Raw genomic sequence first — 25,699 nt, forward strand, 5'->3', positions numbered from 1 at the left:
GGAGCAAGGCTGCGATAGCTGGGACCATTCAGCCTGGAGAAGAGAAGGCTCAGGGGGAATCTTATCCATGTATATAAATACCTGAAGGAAGGATGCAAAGAAGATGGGGCCAGGCTGTTTTCAGTGACAGGTCCAGAGGCAGTGGGCACAAACTGAAACACATGAGATTCCCTCTGAACTGCAGGAAACCTTTTCTCCGCTGTGGGGGTGACGAAGCCTTGGCACAGGTTGCCCAGAGATCTTCAAAAGCTTCCTGGACATGGTCCTGGGCAACTGGCTCTAGGTGGCCCTACTTGAGCAGGGGGGTTGGGCAAGATGACCTCCAGAGGTCCCTTCCAACCTCAACTATTTTGTGGTTCTGTGATCGATAACTTGAAGGTAACTAGGTTGATTGTGCTTTCTATTTGATTTACACATCTATAAAATGTAATAATTGTAGTTTATTTTAAAAAGAGGTACATGTAAGAACCCCTTCTCCCCTCTGAAAATTTTGAATTGTTTTCAGTTTATAAGTGTATCTGCTCTTTCAGGATTTTTATATTTAATCTTTAACTGTAAGATTGTTATGATCATTTGTCTAGTACCTGAGAGAACAGAGCATGCTAAAACAGTTAAGTGTGCTTGCTGTATATGTTGTTTCTTCAAGACAGTAATCTAAATGTAGCATTCTTTAGGAAATTAGAGGAAAAATTCCAACAAATGTTATACTTCAGTAATATTGATAATGTATTTATATGAATCAAATTTAAAAATTCTGGCCATACTTATATTTAGATTAAATATATCTTCAGTTGGATTTAAATACTGATGTTAAATTTTGATTTATCTTGTGTGTGAGTGGAAAAAAAACTAGAGAAAACTACTGTTCAGACCAATGCAAAAACTGCCTTTTCTGCTTAGCAATGGAGATAAGTTAATCACTGTAAATGTAGAGCTTATATTAGTCAGGGTGGTTGTGGGGGCAGTTGGTCTCACCTGTTGACTATCTTCAACTAATACCGGGGAGAGCTCTGAAGGATCAGGCTGGAGACTTTCTAATGGATTCTTTATTGTAAGGAAATGGGTAGAGAACCTTGATTTTAGAGGGCCATGGGTTTATGTAGGGCACAACAGGTGTTTTGTACCAGAGGTTCAGGGGGTTGGTCACATCCTCTAAGGTGCAAGATGCTGACATAAAGAAGACTAGAACTTGCATGTTTCTGGATCTGCATGATTTGTCTCAGTGTGTTAGGAAGTGGTACATGTGATATGAACGTGTTTGAAGTGTTTTGGGAATACTACTTCAGTGCTCAAAAGCAAATCATAAAGATGTGCCTCTAGAATTGTTAGTACAAGTCTTTGGCACAACATTTTTAAAGCATACTGCAGATGATGTTAAAAGAGTATTATGAGGGAAATAATTCTGAGTTTCACTTGCTCTACTTGGGCTAGTTTTTGTTTTCTGCATCCCTGAATGTTTGCTTTTAAATGGCTTTCTATGGTGTTAATGGTATAGATATCTGGCTTGTTCAGCGGAATGGTATCCTTAGATTCTGGGTATGAAAATTTCTTAATGAGCAAACCTATATAACTTTATTCTATTCTGAACTTAACCCTTTGTATAAATAATTTGGTTTTCTTTTTTTTTTTTTAAATTTTTGCTTATATTAAAATGAAATTATCTGTACTTTTATTAAAACATCTTTATCTTTGTCACAGAAACCAATACTAGTCACTTTTGCAAAAGGTGAAGATTCTTCCATTTGCCTTCCAAAACCTCCTGCCAATGCTGCAGAGGTTAGAAAAGTCAGCAGTGTTCGGGCACGCTTATTTAGAAGAACTTCTCAGGGAAATTTCCTTTCTGCTGAAATGGTTCCTCCTGATCAGAGTAAGAATGTTTTGATACATATTATTTCCTAGAAAAATAACTGCAGGATGGGTTTTAATATTGTTAATTACATGAGTTACTATATTATATTAAAGGACCTGCATGTTCTTTCAGAGTTCATTTATAAAATATTTAAATGGCTTTAAGGCAGTTTTGAAAATGTGATTTCCAAAAATGATACAGGCTTTCACTTCAGAAAGTGAGTTGAAAGCTACTCAGGTACCTTTTTTCCTATAGCTTTCTAAGTAATGGAATTTTTACTGAAAGTTTTCTTCGGTGGGTAAAATTAATGTTAAATGCTGAAATGTTTAAAGAGATAATGAGATGACATCATCTTAGGAGATTCCCTGATGGATTGTTGAGCGTAAAAGGAGGAATAAAAAGGAATGATATGTCTTGACAGGCCTCCAACTACATCGTATTTGTTGTTAAGAGTTTCATTAGTGGAGACTTAATAAAGGTTGCCAAACGTGGGATTTAAAAGTAATTTTCTTGCAGATGGGAAATGACTTGACATCTTGGTTTCCTGCACATTGGCTCGTAATAAAATGTGCTGGAAGTCTGTCTTTTAATGAAGACTCATTTGTAGTAATGATGGTTCTTACATTGCATGGGATAGTTACTTTGCGTGATAAACTGAACATCTCACTTTTTACCTTACTACAAGATAAGTCTTATACAAAAAGTACTAAACTTCATTATTATGTGTATATTCTGTAAATATATATTTATATCATATATCCCTATATGTAGTTTAATCCATTAGACTTAATAAGTTGATGTTACTAATTGGAGAAGTTGAGAACCTAATGTCACTATAGCCTGAGTTTGCCTCTTCTCCCCTTTGGGGATCATGCGAATGTTTATGTAAGTTTTTTGTGCAGATTCTTATCACGTGTACAAGAGTAACAGCTACGTTTTGCTTGAGTTCCTTCATAATATTCAGATCCTAAAATATAATTGCTTCTTTCACAAGGTACAATGCGCCTATCTGTAAAAAGGAAATAAAAAAATAGATGAAAGATTAAAATGTTAAAACACAAACCTGAAAGACTTTAAGAAATGATGTTCATAAGAAGACTTTGACTTCTTAGCTCTAAATAGTCTTAAGCTTTCTCACCTTTTAAATTGATACAAGCAAATTCTGGTAATGTAATGTGACAAACAGTAATTCATTTAGAGCTCCGTCACGCGTGTTTATTGTGTTAGAGCACTTCTACAAAATGTATTCTCTTTGGTTCTTTCAGATGAAGAGAAGCTAGATTCTGAAGAACCAGCTATGATGAATAATCTTTGCAGAAGTAATAACAACTGCTTAGCGGAGCAAAGGTCATACACACCATTTAATGATGAAAGTAGAAAATTAATTTGTAATGAGGTTATCAGCAGATCAGAGAGGGAAGACTTCCTAAAAGAGAAAGTAGGAAAATTTTTATTTCAAGTGAGAGAAGGGTCAGTATTGCTTGAGTACGGTCACGTGTACCTTCTACACCACCCTCTTCCTAGATATTCAATTGCACAAGTATCAAAATGTTTGAAATTGATGGAATTTACACTTCTGTTCTTAAGAAATTTCTACACTCAAAAGACTAATTTGTCCAAAAATTATTGGTATGAAGTTGCTTGATATGAAATAACTTTAATTTTGTTTGATCATTAACATTTCAAAACTAAATCTTCTAATAATTGCATATAGAATACTCATTTAAATTCAGTGTGTTAAAATTTACAGTTCAAGCCTGTTGTTCTAAGGTGCTATACATTCTTTGCTTAGCTCCACAGATGAGTAGAGCCATGTTTTTTAGTTCTGGTGTTGGGGAAATATGTGATCATACACACAAAACCAGGCTTAAACTCATTGGCTATAGAGACAGATTTTTTTGTGTGTTTTTGAAATATTTTTTAGTTCATTTGTTTTGATCATCAAACAGGCGTAAGAGAGAAATGAGACTTATGTGCATGCAGTCAGTTTTTACTGAACCTAGATTACTACGTCCATTCTGTAATTCACAATTAAGGTTTTGTTTTTTTTTTTTTTAATCTTCACATCTGAATTCTTGCACAGGGAGGAATAGTCCGTGGCGCCATGTTCATTAGATATATCAGTTGCTGCATTAGTAGTTGGATGAACAACCGTTTTGTGCTAATAACATTGCTAGATCTGACAGTCTCTACAGCAAAGAATGAGTAACAGTTTATTTCTAAAACACATCCTATAAACACTTGGTCCCTATTAAATATAAATGTTTACCAATACGTATCTTCTTTCTAGCATGTTTTTATGCTTAGGAAAAAATTATTTCCCTGGATTTTCTTAAGCACCTTTGATATTAAGGAGTATATTGTTAATTTTATAAAATGAAAGGCATTTCATTTACTAACTTGATGATAGTACTGAATAGTGTAGAGAATGTTGTCCATTGAGGCTGTTACAGCAAATGATACATAGCACAGCTATCATAGCACTCTTCTTTTATATTAAACTAAAAGCAGGATTTTAAAAACAAACAAAAACCCCCAGATTCTGAAAGACTGGAGACTTGTGGGAGCAAAGAAGGTTCATGAGAATGAAGGGAGAGAAAATGCGAAAGTAAGCCCAGTGATGAAAAATGTGGATGAAGAAAAGTAAAGCAGCAAGGAGAATGCTTCAGTGCAAAATCATTTTCTCCCATTAAAGTCAGTGACCCAAAAGACTTTTTAGGTAAAGACTGTATGAGTTATCATACTACACAAGTTATTGTCATTTGACTTTTATTTAGTAAACGTGTGGTGTGAAGTACTTTAGTGTTGCAGTTGAAATGGGTAGTTAATGTTACCCAAGTGTCTCTAGTAAGAAAGGGTCAGTTAATGCTTTTGCTAATTGGAAAGAATGTCCTTCCTTCTGAGTCATAATTTTGAAACTTGCAGGTATGATTGAACAGTTAACTCATTATACATCCTTGCTATCTGTTCAAAACTATATGCTTTTCCTTTATAAGCTTGAGAGCTCTGCAAGTTTTTGATTTTGGGTTTTTGTTACTGGTGCTTTTTGTAATCACCCATTCATATGGCATTGTGTACCATAATCATTGAGTTTTCTGGTAGCCTGAACCACAAAATGTCTTGATTTACTTTGATTACCTTGATAATTTTTGAGAATGACTGGCTTCTCTATTGAAATATTCTTAGGAACAGGCAAAAAAAGGCTATTACCAAAAAGATTGCTTGTTGCAACATGAAGTGTTGTAGGAGATTTTCAGTTCAGTTTCTCCATGTAAGAGGAGGTTTAGAAAATATAAAAAGTTGAAGGGGGAACACTATATATTTTCAATTTTATATTCTTGAAATATCATTGTGTGTATTTTATATTTGAAGGATAGATTGTCAAGGTTCATTTTGCATAAGCTTCGCTGGCTTAATTTCTTTGACCTGTTACTTCTTTGACTCTTATTGTGATAGCTAAGATATCAATGATTCTAACCATAAAAGATGGAATATTAATGCATGTAGCTTGTCATATCCATGTTTGAACTAGGGAGAATAATGCTTAGATTAGATCTCAAATTACTGGCCTTAATACAGAAAAATTGTTTTCCAATCTTGTTCTGACTAGTTTTCTCCAAAATAGAAGAGTAACATAATATTCCTCCCTCTTTCTGTGTTGAATGCAAGGTCTGTATTTTTGAATGGTGCATCTTTACCTTCTCCTATGGGTTGCGCATGCTTTGCGGGTACTTGAGACAGAGATGATTTTTGCCAGTGCTGCCCAAGACATGCTGCCTGTGCTGCCTTATACCCTTGCACCAAGGATCACTAACAACGTTTAGGTGCTCGTATGGCTTAGAGTACCAGACATACCTGCAATAGGCACAAACAATAATACAAAATGCTTTCCCTTTAGTAAAGGACAAAGACCCCTCATCTATATTAGCCCAAGCAATTCATGCCATTGTATGATGGAATGGCTGTAGGTAACGTCAGCTGCTCTCATACATTCTAACTCATTGCTAAGGCTTAGGCCAATAAACACATTGGTTCAGTATTTGTGTATGGTATAACATGAGTCAGGCAGACCTTGATCTATACCCTTTTCTGAGTTCAGAGATGTCATTCTTCATCTGACAAGGCAGTTGAAAGGTATCACAAACCTATCCTTCAATATAGTTCGCTGAGTTTGATCTTGATAGGAGTTGCATATAAAAGGTTCCAGTACCATAGAGGGTTCATTGCAGTAACAGAGTTTTGGCATTCTTTCTCAATAGAATATGTTCACAGGTACTAGATGTTTGCTATGATTAGATTGCATCTGCTTCTATGTCACAAATACTTGAGGCATCTTGTATGAAGTTAAGTTACTTCCTATTTAAAATACATTGTATTTAGGCTTAAAGGAATGCGAAAACTTTATTACCTGGAGTCCTGTCATTCACAATATGAATCAGTTGTGTCAGCCTCAATTCAGTATCTTGGTGATGTAAAATCCTTGCGGGAATTAAGCAAGAAGGTTCTATAAATAGTACGCTTTGTACATGAGAAGGTGCATGAGACTCCTTACTCCCATTTCCCCACAGTTCCTATATATGTACCAAAGTAACTTTTCTAATAAAGCTGTTTTCCTGTTAATGATGAAACTGTAGAGCATGCCAAAATAGCATGGCAGATTCATGCCATTAATGCTTTTACATTTATTTCAAAGAGAACAGAAAGGAAGTATTTTATTCCAGCAAGAGACTTGCTCGCTTTCCATCTCAGATTCTTTTATTGTCCCAAGGACTGATGAAAAGAATGAACAGCGCTAATGAAATTGCTGCTTTATAAGGATACTGGAGGAATAAAGGTACTGGGGGGAAAAGAGAAAAGGCGCTTTTGAGGGGAAGAGTTATTTGTCATTTTGTTTGCAATTCTGTTTTTCAAATAACCATCTAGTTATAATAGAATAGGTATATTAATTGAAGCAAATTGAATTTATTGACATGTTGCCTCAGGAAAGCAAGGAGCAATCTCTGACAATCATAAGGAAGCTAAGTTTTGTTTACATCTTCATCTAGCCATTGTGCCTTGCCATCTATTGTGACTGCTATAGAAATGAAACTTCTAAAATGTTTTCTGCATTCATGTATTTCAACAGAAGTGTCAACACTGATGGCAGATTTGCTGGTGAAGAGCAACAGTTTCCCTGGTGAGAAAAGATAAATTTTTCTTTCTCCCTCTCCAATTTCTCAATATTCTGAAAGCTTAGATGTCATTCCAGCACTCCTTAGAAACATAGGTGCCTCCAATGGGGAAAGGCTTGGTGACAAACAGCTGATTCCAAAGTGGCCTGCTCTACACTCTTTTTAATAGGTGATTTCTGTAAATAGCTACAAAAGGATTAGAAAGTGCTGTAAAGAAGATATACTATGCCCTGTTTTCTATCGCCATTGCCGTCCTTATTGAATGCCTGTTTGACAGAATCCTTGGTAGGTATTCATCAACTGCTTCCATAAGACTAGTTTCTTGTGCTTTTGGAATGCTTGAACAGAAGATGATAAAAGCAGGAGACGAGTGAATACTAGAAATCACTTCTGTGTGATTGCTTAAACTAGCTTCACATCTGTGCCCAAAACGTCCATTCCTTTGCTCCTCAAAGAAAAGGATTCCTACAGATGAGATAGATTTCTTTCCTGAAGGGAACGCCCATTCTGTTTTGCTCTGGATTAATTTTTGAAATGAATGACGTGGTGTGGATATTAGTCTGTTATATTTTTTAGCTGATATTGCTGCAGATTATCCAGACTTCTTTCAGGATTTGTCTTTTCTTATTATATATCTTCACAACTTCTGGAGTTCTCGTGAAGACATAGAAACAGGAAATTAATCTACTCCTAACTAATCTTTCTCTGTGTCTGCCTCAGTTCCACTAGCCTTGAGACCACTAAGTTAAGAAAGAAGCAGTGGAATGGTGGGAAAGCTTTCACATGTAGAGCTTTCTACAGTTTTTTTCCGAAGAAAGTATGACACCTGTCCTTCCAAGAAGGTGCCTGTTTTTTGTGTAGGGTTAGGGGATACTGAGAGAATTGGGAATGAAGAATTCTTTTTTTCAGAACTTTTTATAGACTTCTGAAGAAAAGAGCAACAGGTAGCTGCTATTTCTCGTCTCTTCACTTGTGAAAGAGTGGAGTTTAGGCTCATTTTTATTGCCTGCCCCAAAGGGAGTCTTTCCACTCTATAGTCATTAGTTTCGGGATAAGGTCATTGGTCTCCAAATCTGGGAGATCCAGCTCTTGAGAGTCCTTATGACCAACTGAATGGTAATTCTAGAATGGGAGTGTGCCACACAAGGGATAAAGAAAGAATGCCAATTCAGTCTGGGTAGCACTATAGTAACAATGGATTTAGATTAAATTTTTGTTTAGAATGAGAATGCTTATGCAAGATTCAAGTTAGGAAGATGAAGATGCTGTGGTTTTCAGACTCAAACATATTTAGGCTAGTATTTTACGTGTTTTTTATGGTTAGAATTAGGCTATCAGTTGTCTGCTTATTTAAAGATACCCTGCCACAAATAGTTATTTTCTGTATTAGGCAGAAGATGCAATGACTGTGAAGAATAGAAAGGATAAGGATATAAGTTTTTCATCTACCTCTATTATTCTTTTAAGCCATACTATTTAACATGTGTATGATGTTCTTCATCAACAACCTGTATAAATAGAATACTATATTTTTTTTATCGCTGGAGCTGTCATAAGTAATGGACTATGCCTGTGGTTGTGTTTGTAGAGGAATTATTATTTGCTCATCTTTAGGATGACTCAGAGTGTAGTTGGCCTATTTGTCAACATATTTTTGCAAATTATGTTGCCTTTCTACTATTTATCCTATCTCATATCAGTGGTATCAGTTATAGTCTGTTATAGTTTTCACTCCCTTTGTCTTTTCTCATGGTGTTACTTATGATATAATCCTCTACAATTCCTGAAATAATTTCAGGACATCTATATTATCAGTTTTTCAATTATTTTCATGCTTTTGAAAAAGCTTTGTAGCTGAGAAACAGGACTGACTAGAGGTTTGTGTAATTGGTTTAATACTTTAATTTATATTTCTCTTGGCTGTCCGCAAGTAATTTACTATGTCTCCATTATGTTTTCTAAAAGGAAAATAGTCTTTAAAAATTGAGTTGTTATACTAATTCTTTTTTCTCTGAGGCATACCTATTATTTCCATGTTGTTTGTATCTATCTTGTTTGTCCCTGAGATGACATCATAGAAAGGCAAGTTCAGTGGTAGTAGAGCAAAATAGTGAGAGATTCCCTTAAGTGGCTCAGTGAAGGTCAATTCTTTGCCTGAAAAGACAGACTGCTCTTCAAGTGCTAAGTTATGGATCAGGAAGAAATCACTTGCTTTAAAACAGAACCTGCAAAAACGTATTCCCTGCTATTCAACCAATGAAAGACAATACAGAAAACTAATTCTGATGTCCTTTTGGCAACATTTAAGGTCTGAATAGTACAATTAAGTAGGAGTAAATGGATTAATGAAAAACGCAAATGTTAATTGGCATATGGAAAAATTAATTTCAGTGAGAGTGAATGATAAAGCACAAAATCTCATTTTTCTCATTTTGCCAAAAGCTAAAACCAATTCCTATTAGCTGCTTTGGCAAAAATACGAGGATGTTGTTTACATTTCCTTTCAAAGTCTACAGAGCGATGTCTTGTTACTAAAATCAGTAGCTATGGTTTAGAGTTAGAACTCTTTGTTTCCTGATCACTAAACACGGTGGAAGAATCATGGTAGCAGAGGGCTTATGTTCTAAAGTGGTGGTTCCTAAGTGTTGTGTAACTGAACATTGTCTGAGAAAATCAATTGCAGTCTCTCTCACTTGCTCCAGCTCCACATCTGACTTCCCTTCTCCTTTGCCTTGGGGTTCTTGCACCGCCTTGTCCCTTGCTGCTGACTCAGGGTCTGCTGCATCATCCTTCTTGCCCTGATTTCCAGGATCACCGTTAGTTCCTTTTAACTTTTCCTGGAGCTGCCATCCTTTTTCAGACAAAGCTGCTGAGTCTGGCTATGCCCTGATAAGCTTGGTCTAGAGCCTTAGGTATCTTTGCACCATGCCCTGCAGTGCTCCTGCCAAAAGATCTGGTGGGCAGTTCATGAGACCACAGTTGTGAATAATTGAGAAAAATGGTAACTGGCAATCAGTATGTAAGCAACCCATTGGCTGATATGCTAGAGGGTTGTGCAGCTGTTCAGAGGGACCTTGACAGGTGGGTGAAATGGGTTGACAAGAATGTTCTGCACCTGGGGAGGAACAACTGCAGGCACCAGTATATACTGGGGCTGTCCAGCTGGGTGAAAAAAAGATCTGGGGGTCCTGGTGGACACCAATTCCATAGAATAGCTCAGGTTGGAAAGGACATCAAAAGATCATCTGATCCAATCTTTTGTGGAAAAGGGAGCCTAGATGAGATTAACTGTTCATTCATGTCTTGACAACCTCCATCACACCTGGAGTGCTGGGTCCAGTTCTGGGCTTCCCACTGCAATAGAGATATGGAGCAGCTGGAGAGAGTCCAGCTACTAAGATGATGGAGTCCTTCATGTGAGAGAGCTGGAACTGCTTAGCCTGGAGAAGAGAAGGCTCAGAAGAGGTCTTATCTATATATAATATAAGTATCTGAAGGGTGGGTGCATTGTGATACCCTCACTGGGTCTGTGACAAGAGCTCTTCCTTCTCCCTCATGGCAGGCGCTCAAAAGAGGAAAAACTAGTTCTTTACCTGTGACTGTTCTTTTTAGAGATTTATTGGTTGTATATACTTTCATAACACATCCTTGCAGCTTTTCCCTTTGTAGTCCATGTAGAATTTGGGAATCTTTGGTTGAAAGGAAAATATACAACTCCTTAAATAGCCAAATGATCCTTGTCAATAGAATGCATGCCATCCCGGTTACTCCTAGCATTAAAAATAAACCCAGATCACAGTGTGGATGTAGTCACACTCTGAATGTACACGTCGGTAACATCTCAAAGAACAGTCTTCCTAAATGGCATATCTGTTTCAGGATTACCCACAACTAGGGGGACTGAGCTCTGATCTAGTCTGGAAGAACTGCCTAGTAGTCCTTTTGATACATCTGGCTTGCCTGAGCAGGCCTCCAGGATCTGCTTAGCACTGGTCTAAATCTGTTGTTCTTACCACGTAGTGAAATGTCATGATTTTTTTATACATCATGTCTGGCTTTCCAATGCACGCAACGTATATTTATAAAATCAGATGTTCAATGCTTGTTATTTGTGTATCAAAAATCTGCATCTTTTACTTATTGCAGTGCCTAGGTTGTTTTTAGAGTCTTGTGAAAAGTTAGAAATTGCTCTCTTAGACATTTGAAGAGCTGAAAACATCAATATATCAAGAATCCAAAATAAAATTTGTAAAAATTTGAGTCACACTTTTGGCTTTTAAATTAACTAGAAGAAAGGAAGTTTGTGAGGGCTGAAGGGGGTAGAATGAAGAAAAATACATTAGGGAGAAATTGAGTGACTACTGGGGGAAAATGGAAGAAAAAAGAAGCAGGGGGGGATGCATCAGGGTGAAAAATGTGAAGGCGGAAACTCATGGAGGACTGCAGGCAGGGCACCCCAACAGCCCCTCGATTTGCTGGAGGCATCTGAGAAGCTTTTTGGTCACTGTTAGAAGACACTAAGCAAGGTGGACTTTCAAATTGACCTATTATGGCTTTTGTATATTTTTGTTACGTAGATGACTAGTGTACTTCTAGATTAAGTATGTCTGGGTTTGTTTACCTTATTGAAATAAAGCCAAAAAATAAAAGGGCTCTAAGGACAAACAATGAAACTATCAGGGGCTTAGATGTGCTTACAAGGAAGGAACTTAGAAGATTATAATTGTGGTTCCATAGATATAGAAAATGCTCTATAGATATAGATGTGTAAAATTGTATTCTCATAACTACAGTTTTCTGACTTAAGAAAAAAGGCATCAAAGAAATAAAAGGATATTGAGAGGCAATAAAGTCAAATGACTTAGAAATTTATTTAAAAATAAATTGCATCCCACCCCCCAACTAAATATTACTTTACTTTAAAAATGCTATTAGAAGTTAGCAATGAGGCTGACATTTTATCAAGAGCACATGTATGATAAGAGATCTTTCACATGGCAGCAACACAGACTAAGGCTTATCAGGAAGGAACTTCTGAAGAGGTTTTTCTGTGAGTGTCTGAGTTTTATGTCGTCTTCTGACATGCTAAAAGGAGGTAGGTGAAGACAAGCTTTTGGACTAATTGGACCATGTTCTGTTTCATAGGTTGACATACATGTTCTATAAATTTTAGTATTATTGTAGCTCATGCAAGTCACACCTTCAGAAGGCAGTGTGCTGTGTGTTTTTCCAAGTATCTTCCAAGCTACCTTTTTTGGTTTAAATGTTGCTGATGTTTGATACTAACTACTGTTTGGAAAGCTGTGTGGTCCTGACAGAGGGAAAATGGTGTTTTGTTAGTCAGTCTCCATAAAATCCTTGGATGTTAAGCCTTAACTTTCTTCTATTTCTGTCTGTGGAAGCCAGTTTGGTTCTTCTGATGTCTTCCACCACCCCCCACCTCAAAAATGTTGCCTTAAGCAGTCGTATAGAATTTGCCAATAAAGATACCTATAAATACAAAGTTAAGGGTGCTCTGCAGAATCTCGATATTCTTTTCCTTGTTTAAAAATGGAAAATAAATCTATTTCCAGACACCAGCTAGTGTCTACTGCGTATGGCTTACTCCGGGCATGCTACACACCGTCTGCATGTGAGTAGCCCTCTGCCTTTGTAAGACTCTGTTCAGATTCCAGTCTACATGGGATAGTCCCAGTTCCTATCTCTACTTTGAGAGAGAGTCCACAGATTGACTTTACATGGGTGCAAGAGAAAGAGGCTCATGGTCTCTGGAGGACCAAAGTCATGTGAGATCTTGGCACTTGGAGAAGCAGATAGTGTGGGGCTTATGGCCTTTTCCATACCCACGGCCCTTATCTTTTGCTCATTCCCTGTTATTCCTACTCTTCTCTTTGAAAACTAACCCTCATATTCTTCATCCTTTATTGCACTACCTCAGTTACTGTGCTCCTCTGTTCTTCTCGCACTTCTGTATTTTCTAGTTTTGCCTCCCAAAGATGTAAGAATATGTAGGTGTTACAAGAACCTCACCGAGAGGAGAGAGTAGTGTCTAGAGGGAATGCCTTCAAGTTTGACAATTCAGAAAAGATTTTCATGTTCTCTTTTCTTTCTAGTTAAGCTTTGCTACCTCACTGATCAAAGGTGCTTGTTAGAGACAATTCTGTAGAGGAACATTAGCTTGTTAGTATTAAGCTATGCGTCCTTCTTAACTAGTAACTAAATAATCAATGGGGCACCAGGGCTACATCTGTACTAATAATTAATAAAAAACAAACAAAGGAGTTAGTCTCTCGGTTTGTGGCCAACTGCTATGTCATCTATTATGTTAATCATAGAATCATTTTGGTTGGAAAAGACCTTTAAGATTAACTGCTAACCTAGCACTGCCAAGTCCATGACTAAACAATGTCCCTAAGCACCACATCTACACATCTTTTAAATACCTCCGGGGATGGTGACTCCACCACTTCCCTGGGCAGCCTGGTCCAATGCTTGATAACTCTTTCAGTGAAGAAATTGTTCCTAATATCCAATCTAAACCTCCCCTGGCACAACTTGAGGCCATTTCCTCTTGTCCTATTGCTTGTAACTTGGGAGAAGAGACCCACACCCACCTGGCTACAACCTCCTTTCAGGTAGCTGTAGAGAGTGATAAGGTCTCTTCTCGGCCTCCTTTTCTCCAGGCTAAACAACCCCAGTTCCCTCAGCCACTCCTCGTAAGACTTGTGCTCTAGACCCTTTGCCAGCTTCGTTGCCCTTCTCTGGACACACTCCAGCACCTCAATGTCTTTCTTGTAGTGAGGGGCCCCAAACTGAACACAGTACTCAAGGTGTGGCCTCACCAGGGCCAAGTACAGAGGGATGATTGCTTCCTTAATCCTGCTGGCCACACTATTTCTGATACAAGCCAGGATGCTGTTGGCCTTCTTGGCCACCTGGGCACACTCCTGGCTCATACTCAATTGGCTGTTGACCAACACCTCCAGGTCCTTTTCTGCTGGGCAGAAAATAATACAATGAAAGTATTTTTAACTCCTCTCTACCACACACAAAGTATTGGCTGTGAATGTCCCTACCTCTACATGTCTGTGCTCTGTGCCCAGGCATTTGTCAAGGAAAGTACTACCTTGGGCCAAAATTGTAGCAGGGACCGTGCTAAGAGTCTAACTGTATTCAGGCCCATTGCTAAGACTTTTTTTCAAGTAAAGAGTTAGCCACATTCTCAGATGTTTAGGGTTCCCCAGTTTGAGGAAAGAGCCCAAGTGCTATTCCTCTTGGAATCTTACATTTGTGAATCAGACCTTGCTGTTGTGTGCAGCTTCTTTGGAGAGCACTAGCCTAATTCTTTGCTTCTGGGATGCAGTTCTTAGAGATGTAGTTTTTCCCTGGAGTACCACTGAGGGTGAGAGTTTGCAGATTTACCATTAACAAGAGACTCATGGCAAGAACAAGCAAGTAAACATCTAAACATGTAGAGTTTCTGAATAAATGCTGCTTTCACTTAATTATGCATTCTTTCACCAGGGAAAAATATTGAACACACTACTGCAAGTGCTCACTCACCTTCCTTTTGGAAGTCCTCAGAGTCTGTGTACGTTCAAGAAAGCAGTGTTCCTCTTAGGGGCTACTGTGATCTCCCTTATATGAGAAGGACAGAGATGATCCAGTTGCCAAGTTCTCTTTCCTCTGTAAAACATCAGAGGCCCTGTCAGTTGATTTCTTGATGAGTCCCTTATCAGATGATCAGATTTCTGCCAATTGACTTTGTTTCCAAGGCAACCACTCTCTTGACAAGCCAGTTCCCTTCAATAGTAGGTAACTTATTTTTTAGAGTAGGATGATTACATTTTAACTGCATAGTTCTTAACAAGATATTGCTGTTTAAGTTTCAGCCCTACATGAAAGTGAAAAGATAACAAAGAAGCAGAACTCTCTAACTAAAATGGAGCTGGCAGCCTGGTAAAGATACATACAGGGATTTTATAATCTCACAAAATTCATAAATTGTACGTACTCCCTAAAGATAAGCCTGCCCACCAGTCATTCTCATTTATGTACATATTCAGTATATTCTTTTTCTGAAAATAATGAGAATTCCAGTTAAGCCGTTTAACTTATGACGATGTTTCCCAAAAGTACAGATAGTTCTGTGAATACCAGCAGTACAGCAATCTGCTTTCCTACTTGTGTAGGCCTCTAAACTGGTTGATACTGGTGTTTAAGAAATTGTAGGTTCCAATCAAACTTTTTTTTTTTTAACGCAGTTCAGACTTTGACCTGGTCTTATCCTTCATCTCACATATGTGGTGTTTCTATCTGCTAAGTGTTCAGGTTACCACATCCTTTGTTTCAGTGTCTTTTCTATTCAGCTGCTTTTGTTTCCTACAAAACTTGTAGCATTGTTGAGGTTTCTTGGATTCATCCTGTAGATTTACCTTTTAGGGGAAGAGGCACAGGCAGGATATAGTTACAAAACTTTTTTTGATGAAAGCAAACTCAAACGTCCATATTCATATAGGCAGATAGTATCATCATGTATACATATAATTCTGAACATACTGATTTCTGAATATAGCTGGGTTAGTATTAGTTGACTGAGGTTGTTATTCTCACACTTATCCAGTGTCCTTTCAGGTTATAGTCTTGATTTCAGGGATGGCTGAACCTCGTACAATCATTTCTCAAATTTTTAAAGTTTGTAGGACAAGGTGTTCATGGAACCAAATGTTGATTTCTGTTAATACACTGAACTGTATTTAATGTGTGCTGTAGAAACTCTCTTTCTTTCCATCTATTTTAGAGTAGAGATGCAAGCACTTGTCTATTTTTTTTATAAAGCATTCCTTCCCCAGAGGACTAGGAATTGACATATATGAGCTGAAATAATTTCAAGATAGTTTGTGTAAGCATTTGGATTTTGAAGGACTTAAATCCTCATGCTGTAAAAAGAAAGCATTATTCACTGTTAGCCATAATGAAGCAAGTGTTCCTCTGTAATGTGATTGCTTGGGAAATTTTTGACTGATCACAGCTATCCGTTCCCTTTTGTAGGGAAGTGATCTTACAAGAGCTTTGTCTTTTATTCTGTCTCCATCTGTTGATAGGATGACTTCTGTCTGGACTAGCAGACAGGATTTAGGTGCCAATCCAGCAAACCACTTAAACAACAGTTTAGCTTTAAGCTTTATAGCAACTAAATTAACAGGTTAAAAAAAATGAAATAACATTGCTAACACACTATTGTTGTCTTTAGAAGGAAATTTAGGAGATTAGGTTGTATTGGTACATGAACTATAAATGGAATAAGAAGTGTTAAATTAAACATACACTGAGAATACAAAACATAGATTAAGACCTTTGTCTTTAGTACAGAATTTAAAGGAGGAAAGATGCCTGTTCAGTAGCAAAGAGAGCCTATATCTTGTATATTTCTTTTAGATCAGTGCTGCTTGAGTGTGTAGCTAGGCAAACAGATTTATCACAGATGTATGTAGTAGTTTCATCTGGACAAAGAAAGACTGATGATACAATCGGCAGGAATTATGGCATTTCTCACTGTTGCTTTATAAAGAAATGACAACATACGTGTTTCTTGTACTAGCAGAATTAGTGACCACTACGCACTTAGTAATAGTTCACAAGCAGGCCTGGAAAATCTAATGCTTACATTAAAGGTTACTGAAGTGTTTGTTTCTTTGAAAATTCTTATCATTAAATCTTTTAAGAGTTAATTCTCTCAGAAGAAATCACTGTCCTTGCGAATGGATGAACTTACAGTTTTAAGCTAGTTGAGTTTATATTCAGTTAATGAAACTGATGATAAAATAAAAATTGGCTCTTTCTGAGTTTAGTTCAGTTTTATTGTACAAATGGAAATGCTTTAGGTTTTGTGTTCCGTAATGGTGACCTCTTGTGGTGTAAATATGTCAATATTTCTGAAGGAACTTTCTGTAATACATACTGGAAGAAGTTGTATTTATATGTCATTTTTAATGAGCAGGTAGTCTACTAACTTGGAAAAGGTTATAAATTATTTTACTAATTAGTTTTTAATATGCAGATCTCATACTGAGTGCATGTGAAGAAAGAAGCATTTTGAGCACTGTATTTTGATATGCTTTGTGTGTGTCTATACTGTATCTTTTAGTGACCAGATCAAAAAGCCTGGCACAAGTTCATCGTGGCCAAGGAGTACAGGCTGGAAGAGAAGAGTAACAGGTACTTCATAAGGCATTTCAATCTCCAGTCAAAAAATGTGAAATACAGTCAAGTAGAAATAATCTAATTTTTGTAAGTTGAAGATCTTTTTCTTCTTCATTCACTGAACAATCTTCTTGGTTTTCTGGATGTATTGGGTTTTTTTCCTGTTGTTGATAAAGTGAAACAATATTCAAGAGATCTTCACTCTAAAAATCTGTTGATGTTTTCTCTCTTGTTTTTCCCATATGTAGGCTTAAGAATTTGCCAATCCATTAACACCTTGTTTGCCCATCACTTTTTGTAAACTGACATAGTTGCACAAAAACTGATAAAGTTATGCCAAGCTCTATTAGCTGAAAATACAGATTCTGGATTGCCCTGTAGGGATGCATTTTGCTAATTTTACGTAAGAGATTTTAATTAATATTTCCGGATAGCTGGCACGTTTCATACATGGCAAGTGCATATTTGAGAGTCTGGTATGGAAACCTGAAGTTTCTACTCTGCTGTTGTTATGCTTTATTACTGTTTTTCTAGAACAGAGAAGTTGCATTATTCTGGATGATTCTGGGAAAGGCTGTAATGTGGTCAGAGGAGCTGAGAGTATTTACCATGTCATGGGAGTTAGTATTCTGCAGGGCTGTATTTTCTCTGTTTCTAAGCCTTTTAATTTATTTGTATTGGTGCCATTGAAAAAAATCATTATTACGATTGTTTCTTTTTATATCTACTTTTTTAAACATAACAAGGCATCCTTAGTTTGTGCATACTTTAATCCCAGAATAAACAGTGGGATAACAGTAGGAATTCTCAATCACTTATTCTCTATAGTGGGGTCCTGGGGGGAGTGTTCATTTACAGATTATTTCTATTTTCTGATATGATTTGTGTTTATACTTTCACATTTTAAAGAGAAGGTAAACTCTTTTAATATTGATATATTTGTAGCCACTCAGTATTCCATGGAAAGACTAAATATGATAAGTCAGGCAGTACACAGCTTTTGAAACCTCAGTGTTGCTAAGGCTCTTGTATTTACATGCTAAAAACAGCAACCAATAAATGTAGACTGATTAGTGATTTTTTTTTTTTTACCAGAATGCAAAGCTGTGGTTAAAACCTATGAAAAACTGAGGCAATGAACTTTAACTTGCTGAATTCTTTTGCTTGTGTATTTTTGCTGTTGAATTGTGATTTGCTCAGTTAGAAGGTTCAGGACAGCTTCTGCAATATTTTAAAATACAACTAGTGCCATAATTTTTCATCAGCACCTTAAAAATCTCCCAGGACTGAGCCACGTGCAAGTTTACAATTTATTAATGTTGCTTTTCTTTATAATCATATATTTCCTGTTCATTCCTATTTCTAGGATTAATATTGTTTAGTAAAAGCTGATTATCTTTTGGTTTTTTCCTAGTTACAAGAGATATTTGTTTAAAAAAATTATGCCATTATGACTTTTAGGTTGCTATATTTTTCTGATGAACGTGAGACAAATTCAACAGAGTGGCACAAAAAATCAGTTCTTTTTGTTCTGAACTAAAAATTGAATGGCTTTGTTAATTATTTTCTAGTGAGAAATCTGGTCATATCTGCAAATGCATACATGAACTACTCTATTTCTTGCTTAATAAAATTAAGCATGTGCATAGTTAGAAAGTCAGTCCCATCTTTCAGTTTAAGAGAGAGAGCTACAAATTGGAAAGAAAAGAAATAATTGAGTCAATATGTGGGTTTTGTGGCAGGAAGGAACAGTGCAAACTATTCTAGTGTTCTCATTTCAGCTGTGCTCTTACATTATCCGGGGCAGAACTTTCACTTCATTGCAAATGCTGCATAGTGTTTTATTAGTTAAGCTACTCATTAAATAAGACTATTAACTCATTTGATCTGGAAAATAAAAAAGATCTGCAAAGTAAGTAATAATAATATTACCTAATAACACGTACTTATGCTAAATATGTGTACATGCACACAAGGACAACATATAGTTATTGTAGATTCATAGAATGGTTTGGGTTGGAAGGGACCTTAAAGATCATCTAGTTCCAACCCCCCTGCCATGGGCAGAGACACCCTCCACTAGACCAGGTTGCCCAAAGCCCCATCCAACCTGGCCTTGAACACTTCCAGGGAGGGGGAAGCCACAGCTTCTCTGGGCAACCTGTGCCAGTGCCTCACCATCCTTGTAGTGAAGAATTTCTTCCTAATATCTAATCTAAATCTATGCTCCTTCAGCTTAAAGCCATTACCCCTTGTCATATCACTGCCTGCCCTTGTAAACAGTCCCTCCCCAGCTTTCCTGTAGGGCCCCTTCAGGTACTGGACAGCTGCAATTAGATCTCCCTGGAGCCTTCGCTTCTCCAGGCTGAAGAACCCCAACTCTCTCAGCCTGGCTTCATAAGAGAAGTGCTCCGGCCCTCTGATCAACTGTGTGGCCTTCCTCTGGACCCATGCCAACAGGTCCATTCTTTCTCGTACTGGGGACCCCAGAGCTACTCCAGGTGGGGTCTCACAAGAGCGGGGTAGAGGGGGAGAATCACCAGTAATAACATACTTACCAGTGTATTACTTATGTAACAGCAGCATTTTTATATAATCTGTTGAAACAGATATAACTGATAGATTCATTCTGTTTAAAATATAGGTAGACAGTTAATACAGATGCACAAAAAGAGTCTAGATCTTTCTCTTTTTTTCTTGAAGAGCAAGCTTTTTAATTAGGAAGTTTTTAATTGTTTCACTGTTCCAAGTAATGCTCTGTGGACAGTAATTTTTTTTAAGGTCTGAGATACTGTTCTCATGATGCAAACCTCTCAATATCAGTGTTCTCATGTAATACAGTATTTTTTGTGTTTGATAATCATTATGTTAAGAATTTACATTGTTATTTAAATGCAAGCGCTAGTAATGAACAGTAGGAGACATGTTCTGACAAATCTGTCACTTAAAAAAATGTATACTGGTCTTCATGGATTTCTTCATGCTATTTAGTGGAGTTGTGTGACTTCTATCTCCCTATTTTAAAAAAAAAAACAACCAAAAAAGCCCAAAAAAGCCTCCCAAAACCAACAAACCAAACCCCATCTTTATAGTAACAACTTTGGTTTCTTGCAAGATAAGGAGCTTAACCTAATCTTGAACTCCAAAAATATGCCTATATGCATCTTGTAAGCAATTGTTACATCCTTTAAAACTCAAGTTGCGTAGAAACTCTTGCTCTCCACCTGTAGCGGGCCAGTAGTCAAGACCAGAATTCTGTCACTTCACATAGTGCGAGGTGAATGTGAAAAGGATGTTCAGCAAGTTGGAATAATTCCCAGTGATACTGCATCCATATGAAAGTCAATCTTGGAATCCATTTTTTAACAAACCATGTTTCACAAACTCCCTTGTCCAATTTGAAGACAGATCCACACTCCCAGGCTTGTTTCCAGAAGAATTCTAGACCACTGATTTTTTTATTCTACCAATTTTTAACTTGATGTCTGCTGATAGACTTTTTTGTCTTTTCGAAGCAAAGTATAAAAAAGCTGAAATACTTTTAAAAAAAATTTCTCTTCATAAAATGGAGGTTTCTCAGTCACTGCAGTGGAAATTGGTTGAGGGTGGCCAAGAAAACTGAGAGTTGGTTGCCTTCAAGGTTTCTGACATGTTTATTGGAGGCAAAACATCTTTCAAATGTCTGTAGTTTGCTATTCATTTCCCAAGATGCTGTGTGAGAAATTGTTTAACGTAACAAAGAATAGGAGGGAAACATGTATTTTACAAAAATTTAGTTAAGAAGTTCTCAAAACTAATTGCATGAAGTGGTTAGAATTGCTAACAGGATGTAATAACTAACAAGACTATTTTTCCCTAACTGACCAAAGAGTCAGTTAACCAAACTTAGTGTAATATTGTGCATGTGTATTAGATAAAATTATACCATCCTAGAGGATTGTCTGCAGTATGGACATTTTTTAACACAGAATAAGCTGTCACATGGACACAGAGCTGAAAAATAGTAGGACATGTTGATGTAAAAGTAGTCATTACCTTCCAATTCAGCAATCAAATGAAACATTCATGTCAGCAAACAAAACCAAATCTGGCTTTACAGTAGAGCTTTACATATCAAAACATTTATCCATCTAGTTTTGTTTGAAACTTTTGGGTTTTGAGAAAATGTAAATAAAAACCAAAGCTAGAATAGGTAGAATAACCCAGAATATAGCAAAATGTAACATTTTTAGATTTTTTTTTTCCCCTGACTGATGGATAAAGTATTTGTAGTTATTTATTTGTGTAAAAGTTGAAACCTTCACTGAATATTTGCTTTTGTTTTGAATGTATTTTGAAGGCTTAGAGGATGAAAGAAGAATAAATGAATCGGAACAGGAAGAAATCTTTTGGCATGTAAAGATTCTACCAATTCTGCATGAACTGGAAAAAGGTGGGTAACACTGTTCTTGAAAGGGTGTATTTTTTGTACTGTTTCCTACAGGCTCCTTTGTGTTTACTACAAAGGCATAACGGTAGTTGGACTATGTACCCTTTTATGCTTTCGTATGTCCAGTGACTTTGCAGTGTAAAACTGGCCTGCGCAACCAGCTCTAGGTGGCCCTGCTTGAGCAGGTGGGCTGGACCAGATGACCTCCAGAGGTCCCTTCCAACTTCAACTATTCTCTGATTCTGTAAAAAAACCCCCCAAAATACTAGCTTAGAGAAGATCTTGTCTAATTAAATTACCTTATTTTAGACAACATAGGTCTGCCAGCTTGGCAGTTAGTGGTGAGGTAATAAGAATAAAGTACTGCACAGATTCACTATTTTAAGCATAGAGTGTATTGAAGGTCTCAATTAATTTTAGAAAACTAAGGAAATCTTAATGAAAATTTTGATTTGTGCTTAAAGTGTTAGATGTCTCACAAAAGTATGTAATGACCCAGAATATTGAAGCAAAATTGAGTAAATTAGGTATGGCTTGAAAGATTGAACTCTGAAATCCCTTTTAATGTTTCATTGAACAGGTTGTTTAGGTGACTTCTACAGACATTATATTTATTTGAATGCTGGGAATATAGAAAGTAGATTTGTTTTTACCAGTGGTTAAAAGTGAGTGTCAAATTAGGGGATTGATTCTGTTTTGGGCTATCTTTTGCAGTGTTCATTATAGTATGGTACAGATTAGAAATATTTTTTTTGCATAATTTTGCAGATGTTGATGAGTATGACAGTACTGAGTGATTCCCAAAATATATCATTATTTTAAAAAGACAGGATTCTCATTCCCACAGCTGCCACTGATGTGTAGAAAAACAGCAGTCAGGAAGTTTGAAAACAACTATGCAACTTCACATTTTCCTTGTTTAATGCTGAGTTTGTCAAATATGAGCCACTGAGTTAAAGTTTTGCATAGTGATATGTTCTTTATAGGTGAGCAAAATATTATTTAGAAGTAAAATCTAATCATGTCTTTCCCTTGTCATGAATGTAACTAAGGGAAACCAATTTTCATGCCCCTTTTCCTCGGTCTTTACTTGATTTTGGTTAGTGTGTTGGGGTTTTTTTAGCTTTTTTAAAAAACTTGGATATGGCTTAGTTTTTCTAATAGGTGAAATTATCTAATGATACTTTCTCACCAGTTGCTTGCATGTTGTACTACAAAAGCCTTAAAGTTAAGAGTTTTGCTGCTGCTTAAACATTCACACAGATTGTAACTGAATTGCATCATTGCCTACTGCAGCTGCATGTCATATTGCTTTATTTAGACTGTTTACTGCGCAATTGCATTTTTTGCTATCAAAATGAATATGAGAATTCCATAATTTTGATGTTTTGAGTGGGTCTGTTGGTAATTCAATAATTTTAATTTGGTGTGCAGTCACGTGCTTCATACCTTTCAGCTAATTCCCTGCACGTGCATTTAGGTCACATTTATTTTTTTATATATTAATAGAAAAGCTTTTTTTTAAAAGGGTGGTCTATAGACTAAGGGAATGATATCAGCATATTATATTATATCAAGGGATGAGAAGGGGGGTGGTGGTGGTTAATGAGGATGTATTGAATTGTGTAGGACCTGAGTGTGACATATGGAATAGGGGTAGATAATGTCCTGGTTTCAGCTGAGGGGGTTAATTTTCTTCATAGTAGCTAGCATGGGGCTATGTTTTGGATTTGTGCTGGAAGCAATGTTGATAATATAGAGATGGTTTTGTTCTAAGGACCTATTGTTGAGCAGTGCTTACACAGAGCCAAGGTCTTTTCTGTTTCTCGCACTGTCCTGCCAGCGGGATGGCTGGGGGTGCACAAGAAGCTGGGAGGAGACACAGACAGGACAGGTGACCCAAACTGACCAAAGGGATATTCCATACCATTTGACGTCATGCTCACTTTATAAGAGGCTTAGGGAAGAGAAGGGACTGGGGGGGCAGCAGTGTTCAGGGTGATGGCATTTGTCTTCCCAAGTAACTGTTACGTGTGACAGAGCCATGCTTTTCCTGGGGATGGCTGAACACCTGCCTGCCCATGGGAAGTGGGGAATGAATTCCTTGCTTTGCTTTGCTTGTGTGCACGGCTTTTGCTTTACCTGTTAAACTGTCTGTATCTCAACCCACGAGTTTTCTCACGCTAACTTTTCCAATTCTCTCCCCCATCCCGATGGGGGGGAGTGAGTGAGTGGCTGGGTGGTGCTCAGCTGCCAGCTGGGGTAAAACCATGACACTTCCCCTTTCTCCCTCAGAAGTATTTGCAGGAAGCTTTCCATTCAAAACCAGATCTGAAGTTTAACCTGGAACTTAATTATTGTCTAAAATGTTGTGACTATCATGTGCTTGAGATGATTGTTATATGACAAAACCAAATATAACTCCAAAGTCTCTTTTTCTAGAAGAGCCAATACTTTATTTTGTTACATTCCAGTACTCAAGGGAGGATGAACTTCAGAAATGCCCCATGGGATGAGTAATGAATAATTTTTGTTGTTAATTTTGATGAAACGGAGTGGAGACCTTTCAGTTTTGGTTCCTTGCCACTCCTGTTTCACTGCTTATTGGAGCAGAGGGTTTAGAATCATGCTAAATTTTGTTAAATTTTCTGTCATGATGGGAGTAGAACTGGAATAGTCATTGCTTTTCCTTGAGTATGATGATTGCAAATTGAGAGCTTCCAGGCACTGCTCAGCATGAGAGGTGGGTCCTTGAATCTGCCTACAGGTTTGGGGCCATATATATAATGGGTTTTGTTGCAATTTCCTGTCCATATATATTTCATCATAAGTGCTTTGCCTCCTTGAATATGACTTTTTTTCAGCTGTGAAGTACCTCCTGAGTAAATGTGGAGTTTATACAGACAGTTTAAGTGGGTTTACATGGTGCTTTATTAGTGTCACCTTATAGACAAAAGCAAATGTAAGAAAAAAACCCAAAACCACAAGCCCCTCACTCTTGAATTTGAAAAATAGTCAAGACTTTTCCTTTTTCCTCTAAAATAAACACATATATGATTCTATTGTGTTGAGATGCAGATTTTGTAATAATTTACTGAAGGTTTTATTTTTGTATTTTTTAAATAGTGTCTGAGGGACTCAGGTTAGGAGGTAGATGACTTTTTTGTCAATAGGCCAACCATGCACTCAAATATATCTTGCACCTCTACTGTGCATTGGGGAGTTCTAACGAGTTTTTACATTCATTTGTTCTTAATCCCAGCAAGGTTTGATATATTAGGTTATGTATATGGGCAGGAAAATATTCTTTAACTGTTTTTCACATGTAATATTTGGTGAAGCTCTGTGAAGAATGTATTCAGATTCGCAGTTTCCTGGTAGACATTTGCTCAGTCTGATTATTAAGCATTAAAAGTGAGTTTCATTTTTAGCTTTAGGTATTATTTTGGCTCTGTGATTTCTTGGCTTGAGTCTCTTCTTTTTGAAAGAGCAGAATAAAACTTTCTGAGGATCGCGTTATCATTTTAAGAGATTTATTGGGTGCCTTAGTTTTGTTGTTGTGCAACCTGTTCTTTATTTTGTTCTCCTGTGTCTTTGTCTATTGAGATGCTCTGGAAAACTGATATTTATTTATTTTTTTCCTCTCCCTTCCCACCCCCTTCAAGTAGAAGACAATATAGAAAATCTTTGTCTGGCTTGCATCAAGCTCTATCAAGCCTTGAATGAAGGAAACATGCTTGGAAAAAGATTTAAAAGAAGAAGTGTGCTTCTGAAGACATTATATAAACTTGTAGACATTGATTCAGATCCACTTTGCCTGAAGGTGGCAAAGATTATTCTGGCTGTAAGTGTTTCAAAATGCTGTTTGGTAGAATGTGAAGCTTAAAATTGTGAATTACATCTTGCATTTAATTTTTCACTTTATACTTCTAGACTGTGTCTAAACTAACCCTTTCCTAAGCACAATTTCTTGCCATATGGATACTAGTCTTCCCATTCATCCAGATTGGCGCTTGCTGGAGCCTATTTTTGCAGAGAAGTCATGTC

General features: G+C 37.0%; 1 protein-coding gene across 12 annotated transcripts in view; it reads left to right on the forward strand.

The window, feature by feature from the left end:
• Positions 1-25,699, forward strand: part of ARMC2 (armadillo repeat containing 2) — a 73,892-nt gene that overhangs the window by 10,146 nt on the left and 38,047 nt on the right. For 6 of the 12 annotated variants that reach the window (XR_012834491.1, XR_012834490.1, XR_012834492.1 and 3 more), the window contains 6 exons: positions 1,699-1,867; positions 3,115-3,319; positions 6,975-7,025; positions 17,168-17,238; positions 21,563-21,655; positions 25,318-25,496. Coding sequence is in view for 5 of the 12 variants with exons in the window: in XM_075747844.1 (XP_075603959.1) it covers positions 1,699-1,867; positions 3,115-3,319; positions 6,975-7,025; positions 17,168-17,238; positions 21,563-21,655; positions 25,318-25,496 (768 nt within the window). In the remaining 7 variants the exon portion in view is untranslated. The remainder of the gene's footprint in view (positions 1-1,698; positions 1,868-3,114; positions 3,320-6,974; positions 7,026-17,167; positions 17,239-21,562; positions 21,656-25,317; positions 25,497-25,699) is intronic. The other 6 variants (XM_075747847.1, XM_075747845.1, XR_012834493.1 and 3 more) reach the window with 5 other exon arrangements.

This window comes from Balearica regulorum, chromosome 3, assembly GCF_011004875.1.
Source record: "Balearica regulorum gibbericeps isolate bBalReg1 chromosome 3, bBalReg1.pri, whole genome shotgun sequence".
Taxonomy (NCBI): Eukaryota; Metazoa; Chordata; class Aves; order Gruiformes; family Gruidae; genus Balearica; species Balearica regulorum.